Source organism: Arachis duranensis, chromosome 9 (assembly GCF_000817695.3).
Source record: "Arachis duranensis cultivar V14167 chromosome 9, aradu.V14167.gnm2.J7QH, whole genome shotgun sequence".
Lineage (NCBI taxonomy): Eukaryota > Viridiplantae > Streptophyta > Magnoliopsida > Fabales > Fabaceae > Arachis > Arachis duranensis.
Window position 1 is genome coordinate 111,617,254 of NC_029780.3, and position 7,226 is coordinate 111,624,479.

Below are 7,226 nucleotides of genomic sequence, written 5' to 3' on the forward strand. Positions count from 1 at the left end.
AATAATAAACAATAAACATATTATATCTTTTTGTTAATGAATAATGTAAATAAAACAAAATTATTTATATGTTTTTTTTTATAATGACTTGTCCCGTGATTATATGAGCATGTTGTTTCAAAAATTATTATTTCTGTGATAAATTTTCATAAATAAACACGTAATAATTAATTATTCATAATTAGTTCCAGATTGAACTTTGAAAAAGTCTACTTATTACTTTACATTTTTAAATCCCGCTATATGTATATCATTTATATTTATAATTTATAATAAACACTAATTTGACGTCAGTATTTTATTGGCGATCATATACAAAGTCTGTTTGTTTTGTTAATTAAAAATATTAAATACATAATTAACTAATAATAATTATATTTTTATACAAGTGTTAAGAGTATTTGATGTAAGTTTTTACTTTTAAGTTTTCATATAGATTAAAAAACTAAATGTCAGAAGAGAATATTTTTATCAATTTTAATTAATATTTTAAATTAATACTTTATTTTGATGTTACTAAAATTTAGAGTACAAAATTTAAGATTTAAAATTTAGTATAAAAATAATATTTATTACCCAAAATTTTTTTGCCAATAATATTTTTTTTAGTAATAAATTCAATCGATGGTTAGTTGATGGCAAAAAATAATAAATTCTGATAATTCTCTAACACTTTTTTATGAAATTGAACAGTAGATTTAAAATTTAAAAAGTGAAATAAGAATATTTTTAAAAATAAATATTATAAAAATTTCCGTTTCTATTCTTAAAAATTTTAATCCTATATATCTTCATTTTTTAGAAGTATCAAAGAGATTAAAATTTTGTATCTCATAACTAAAATTTTAGTTTTAATATCTAACTAATAAATACATCTTGTATCTCAATCTTCTAATTTCAATCTCAACCTTCACTTTCAAATGCTACCAAAAGACAATTAAATTATTGACTAAAAATAGCGGCCGCTAAACTTCCTCTTTTCTAAATGCATATTCATTTAAAAAAAAAACCACTAAAATTTTAAAATAAATACCTATGAGAATTGATGGAATACTATAGACCAATTTGAAAATGCTTTTTTTTTTTATGTTTTTAACAGATATGAATAAATGCACCTACTATAAGGAAGAAATTCATGTGTGAACATGAATCTCTGCTTATTATGCTCTTTTGACTTTTCATTTTTTTGTTTTTTGTTATCTACCCTGCTCTTTTCAGTTAGTAATAGACATGCAATTTTAAAACCAATTATTTAAAATTAAACTTATATATTTACAAACTCTGTTGAAGTAAAAATAAAAAAAATGAAAAATATTCACTAGTATCTCTTAAGAAATTGATGGGCAGAGTTAGCACTATACTACTATTACAGAAGTAGCATCCTTGTAGGGTAAAACAAAACACTGAGAGGGTAAAAAATGAGTGAAAATTCAGGTGCAGTTGATTTCACGTAAAATTAATAGTTAAGAGTCATTAAATAATTTGACTGATTTAACTAAATTTTTATCTAACTGTTATCAACTATTAACTTTATATAAAATCGACTGCACCTGAATTTTTACCATAAAAAATTGGTAAGAAATTGAGAATAGACAAGGTTGCATTTGCATTGGAGGGCGAAACCACGGTTTTCTCGGGCCTGGTGGGTTTGACCACTTCTTGCCGAAAACCAAAGCCTTCCTTGGAAATAGCCCACTCTCTCACTCAGCCCAACTACACTAATATTTAACCGCATTTTCATCATCTAAAATGAAAATGAAAATGAAAATATGAATTACTACACTTTTGTTAAATAAAAATTAACCACACACTTACCACTTTTAACTCTCAACAACAGTGAGCAGTGGTGACATTAACGTGGTTACAAATGTCTCTCACACTTTCTGCCACTTACACATTTATGACCTCTCCCTTTATTATTATTATTACTCTTCCTCCAAATAAAATAAAAAAAAGAAAAGAAAAGAAAAGAAGAGAGAACTTCTCTTCTACTCTTGTAGCTGTGCCTGCAAATTGCTTTTTTCTTTGTGTGTTCTGTTCTGAGTTCTGACATCAGTCTTTAATGGAGGCCAAGGTTGATTTTGAGGTGGACAATTTGACCACAGCTACAGGGAGCAGTAGTTTCTCTCAACTACTCTTCGGAGATGACGATGATCATCATCAACATGCATTGGGTTTTGCTGCCACTGTGGACCATCTCCCTCTTTTCTCCATTGACAAGCCACCCAAAATGCTCTCTTTTGGAGACTTTCACCATCTACAAGAACAACAACAACAACCTCACCTCTTGCTCCCTGAAACCAACGCTACCCCTCAGAAATCTGTAATCACTTCAAGTGATTCTTCTTCTGCTTCTTCATGCAACCACACCACCACCGCCATTAACTCCATGTCCAAGACCAATGTAATAATCTTCCTTTTTTTTCTTTCTTTATTTCTTTTCTTTTTCTTTCAAATATTTCGTTTTGTTCACCGTGTGGCTCAAGAGCTTGCAGAAAAAGCGAAATTGGCCGGGGCTACAACCCATTGTGAAGGTGCCTAATAGTAACAATAAGAAGAACAAAACAGAGAATCCTCCGAGTTCAACTTCAAGCGGTCATGCAAAGGTGAGGAGGAATTTCAAACATTTTTATTGTTTGGGTTTTGCAGTTGCATGACCCTTTTCTCTTTTCAACTCAACACTTTCGCTGTCACACACACATGACACGTCCTTTTCATATTAAAAAAAACAACAAACGTTACATGTGTGATTCTGTTTCTCTATGCATATATACAAGTATATGGTTTTATATATTTTATATAATTAATATTTGGAATTGGTTTAGCAGAAGAAGGAGAAACTCGGGGAACGAATTGCAGCATTACAACAGCTAGTTTCTCCCTTTGGGAAGGTTATAACCATAATAGATTAATTAATATTAATAAAATTCATATTCTTGATTGATTGAATGAAAATTGATGATGCATGCGCAGACAGATACAGCTTCGGTGCTTCACGAGGCAATGGGCTACATAAGATTTCTCCATGACCAAGTTCAAGTGCTATGCTCCCCTTACTTGCAGCGCTTGCCTTCTTCTTCTTCTTCTCCTTCTTCATTTCAACATCAATGTGTACGCTTTCTCTTTCTCTCGTCAGATTCTTGTATGCTTATGATTTATTGCAATTAATTGGTTTTCTAAACGAATCCACAAGAAGCCAAGGAAAGGAGTTAGAGACGGTAAAGTTGTGATGTTGAGGGTCCTACTTTTGATGTGGACAACACTACCCCACCCACCTTCCAAACCTTACACTTACTTGAAAATGTTGACCTTTGTTTAATGCGTCAAACTGTGACAGTTTCCCATTTCAAGTTTCAACTCTTTTCATTTTATGACACCACATTTTTTTGGTTTCTGTACCCGTTTTTTCAGGGGGAGGAGGAGGGAGTGAAAGAAGACAAGAGGGACTTGAAGAGCATGGGACTCTGCCTCATCCCCCTCCAATCCACCCTACACGTGTCAAGTACCAACGGTGCTGATTTCTGGTCACCTGCTGGTGCAGCCAACAATGTTACACCTTATGCCAAATAGACCATACAATTATTATTATTCAATTACACTCATTTCCTTTTTGTTATATGCAAAAGAATGAGTTAGTTGTAGAAAGTATATTAATTTTCTCATATATGAATTTATTATGAATGAATATATAGTTTACAAATTTTGTATGTTTTGGGGAATGGGTGTGACAAAATTGGAGATGGAAGGATTAGAGGGTAAAGTGTAGGAAATGGGAAAGTGGATATAACTATTAACAGGAATAGTTCAAAGTGTACACATGGGGGTACAAATTGAAAGGTCAAGATTTTATCCTAAATTATGTATCATCTATTTTGTGGAGGGGCCCTTTTCTCAGAGGAAGGATTTAGGGATATGTGTGGCCTCAACTAGGATTCTAGGATGCCATATATTTTTAATCTATGTTTTTGTCCCTTGTAAATCTCGGTAGATTCAGATACTAGTAATTAAAATGAAGTTATTCCAAAAGGGTTGGCAACTTTTTAGCTAGGACAACAATTCTATAATCCAAGTCTTGAAAATGTGAACAAAATTCATCTGCTCAGAGAAAGAATAATATCATATTCAACTAGAAATGTTATTAGTATTGGAATAATCGTATGAGGGATATTTTATTACCGGTTTCCTCAGTCGTCACCTGTGACGGGATGCGTTGTAGTTGTTGGGTTGTAGCCATGGTTTGATTCGTAAATTAGATCTTGTCATTTTTTTTTCAATTGTTTAATAAAATAAAATATTTTATTATTTAATATTTTATTATTTTATTTAAAAAATAAGATAAAAAATTACATCTTACCAAATAATTAAGAAAAACAACTGAGAAAATTTATTCTCAAATTTTAACTTCATAATTTATCCATCTGGCGGGTGGCGTTGCTGTATATTCAAATTGAATTAAATTAAATGTGTACAGTGATGAGTCCGTCAAATTGAAGAGAAGAGAATATTGTTATTATGGTCTAAAATTTTGTTTGTGCTTTTTTTATCTCAAACTTTCAAACATACCTAGAGAGGCTACTTTTTTTTATATTAGAATATTATTAGTAATTTTTGTTAATATTATGATATTTTAATGTAATAAAGTGATATAAAAACATATGACATAAGAAGAAATTGTGAGTAATGATTTTAAATAAGACAAAAAATAAAAAAATAATCAGGAGATGAATTACAATTTTAAATAGGACAAAAGGTGACTAGAAAGTAGAAATCATGAGTTATGATTTTAATTTTTTAATTTAAAAAATTATCATTTTTAAAATGGTAAATTACGATTTTTTTTATTATACAAATTAATCTTCACTATTTATGTTGTACATTGCACTTATAAAATACACTAATTTAAATTCATATTAGTGTACTACACAACTTTATCGATTATATAAAAATAATTAGTAACCTAGAGAATTAGCACAATTTTTTTAAAGATTACATTATATGTATATTATAACATCCTATCATAGAGAGTCTTATGCTTAAGTTATAAAGTTGAGGTAGCAAGGTATTACGATTTCTAAAAATAATATATTAGAGAACCTGTTTTTTCAAGTCGACCTCTAAGAGGGACAAAAACATAAAATATACCTAGTGGATATATAATAATATCTATTTGTACAACTTAACCAAAACCTAAACCCAAAGGACTAGGATCTTTCGTTGACAGAAGCTCCCCGAATGCTTTAACGAGGTGCGTCTTGACCTGCATTTGAAAACCATAACATATATATGGGGTGAGAGCTAGAGGTTTTCAGCATGGTAACAGTTCCTACATAACTAACATATAAGGTCTCGAAAAAGCTAAAGGTGATCCTAGAACTTCCGACAACAGATTATAAAACTTAAAGATTTAAAATGGAAACCATAAATAGGGTGGTTCCCTAAGGTTCTTCAATTTAACTAAACTCTAACTAAAACTCTCGACTATTCCCTCTTCCTTCACAATTCTCTCAAACACCAGTAAAACTACACAGACAAACAAAATAGATAAAGTAAACACAAGTAGATTACAGATACGACAGGTAGCAATTATAGCAGGTAAGCATAGATTATCAATTAGGCAATCCTAAGAAATGCAAACTCAAACAAAACAAATAAATGCATATGATGAATGCCTACCCTATAGTTGATGATATCATATGTCGGTTATATAGCCAATCCGACATGTCCTGGTAGCTAACTATGAACTGAAACACCCATTGCGGAGCAAATGAATTTGAGTTACAACCCCCTTACTACTACCCGCTTAACCCCGAGCTAGTGGAATAACCACTACTGTGACTACTACCCAAGCGGGTGTTTAAAAGCTCAACTTGGAGCAAGTGGAATGAACTACAATCCTTGCTACTATCCAGGCATCACAAACATTGACCTGGAGCAAGCGGGACGAACGACGAACCACAATCCTTACTACTACTCAGGTATCTCATTCAAGAATTCATTCGATCTCAAGTCAAACATTCAGTGTAATTCATAATCATTTCATCATTAATCATTCTCACTTATCATGTTCATTAAAAATTCTATAATTAACTCAGTTTTTCATAATTTTCCTTTCTCATCTCTTATCCGGAGCAAGTGGACAATGCCACTGCCTACTACCCGGTCATATATATCTCTTTAAATTACAAATCCTCATTGCTCTCATTTTCCTCGTCAAATTAAGCATCCATTTCCTCTACTCCTTCGACACCAATTCTATCTTTTCTCACTCACTGACCCTTACTTCCTAACCCAAAACCTAACTAATAGGCCTTAAACAGAGTTTCTAATTTTTTCTACAATTTTGAAAATTCAGTTTTTACACATAATTTTTTACGTTTATAATTTTCTCTACGAAAATTTGTTTTTCACAAAGTTTATACCATCTTAAAGCCTTTAAAACTATCTTTAATTTGAATTAAAATTCACTCAAATTCAATATCCGAGACTCAGGTTATGGATTGACGAAGTTCATTAAAAATCTGCTTTTACCAAAAGAGTTCAAAACCTTTATTTTTTAAATTCTCATTTTCAAACCAAGTTTCACAACCCGAAACAACATTAATTAAATACACTCAAAATAATTCTATAACCATTTTCTTCATTCTGCAATACTTCTAACACTAAATTTCATTAACTCTAACCCACACAATCATAACCAAAGTAACAACACTCATAAATCATCAATATAACATCATCATCATTTATAATCAAACTCAAACCTCATCATTACTCAATAATTCAGCAACACATTCACATATTCAACTCCACAGTTTTACTAATTCACTAAAGTTTAACAAGTCATCCTGGTTCAACCTAACCTAGGGTTAACTAGTCTAAGTTTTACAAGACATTATATTTTAATTACGAGAAGCCGAAATCATATCTTGGCTGATTCCTCCCTAATGCTCGAAACACCTCAATTATCCACCGTTCCTCAAGTTCCAAAGCTCCAACTCCTCACCAATTGAATTTTCAGCTTTTCAGGATTCAATTCCAAGCTTCCAATATCCACCAATTTAACTCAAATTCAACAAGATACACGATCTAATTCATACAATATCACAATAATCAACACTGAGCTCACTAAATCACCTATCCACAAGGGTTATTTACCGTTACTCACAAGTCAAATGGACAAAATCCGGTGATTATCCATTCTTCATTCTTCATTCTTAAAATTTTGAGAA

General features: G+C 31.2%; 1 protein-coding gene across 2 annotated transcripts; it reads left to right on the forward strand.

The window, feature by feature from the left end:
* The first annotated feature begins 1,877 nt into the window (after window positions 1–1,877).
* LOC107467172 (transcription factor bHLH113) lies at window positions 1,878–4,000 on the forward strand. 2 transcript variants are annotated; one of them, XM_021131311.2, is made up of 5 exons: window positions 1,878–2,404; window positions 2,487–2,606; window positions 2,829–2,891; window positions 2,974–3,111; window positions 3,412–4,000. In XM_021131311.2, exons 1-5 carry the CDS (start codon window positions 2,063–2,065, stop codon window positions 3,568–3,570), a joined length of 822 nt encoding a protein of 273 aa, XP_020986970.1. In that variant the 5' UTR covers window positions 1,878–2,062; the 3' UTR covers window positions 3,571–4,000. The 2 variants fall into 2 exon arrangements, with proteins under 2 accessions (XP_020986970.1, XP_015941701.1); XM_016086215.3 differs by having other exon boundaries at window positions 1,879–2,404; window positions 2,496–2,606; window positions 3,412–3,993.
* The last annotated feature ends 3,226 nt before the right edge of the window (window positions 4,001–7,226 follow it).

What these genes read in the sequence shown, in the direction of transcription:
- LOC107467172 (XM_021131311.2), top strand. Translation starts at nt 2,063, where the DNA reads ATGGAGGCCAAGGTTGATTTTGAGGTGGACAATTTGACCACAGCTACA. An exon ending in CTTCAAGCGGTCATGCAAAG is followed by an intron (nt 2,607 to 2,828) that starts GTGAGGAGGAAT and finishes TTGGTTTAGCAG; the next exon opens with AAGAAGGAGAAACTCGGGGA. An exon ending in CTTCATTTCAACATCAATGT is followed by an intron (nt 3,112 to 3,411) that starts GTACGCTTTCTC and finishes CCGTTTTTTCAG; the next exon opens with GGGGAGGAGGAGGGAGTGAA.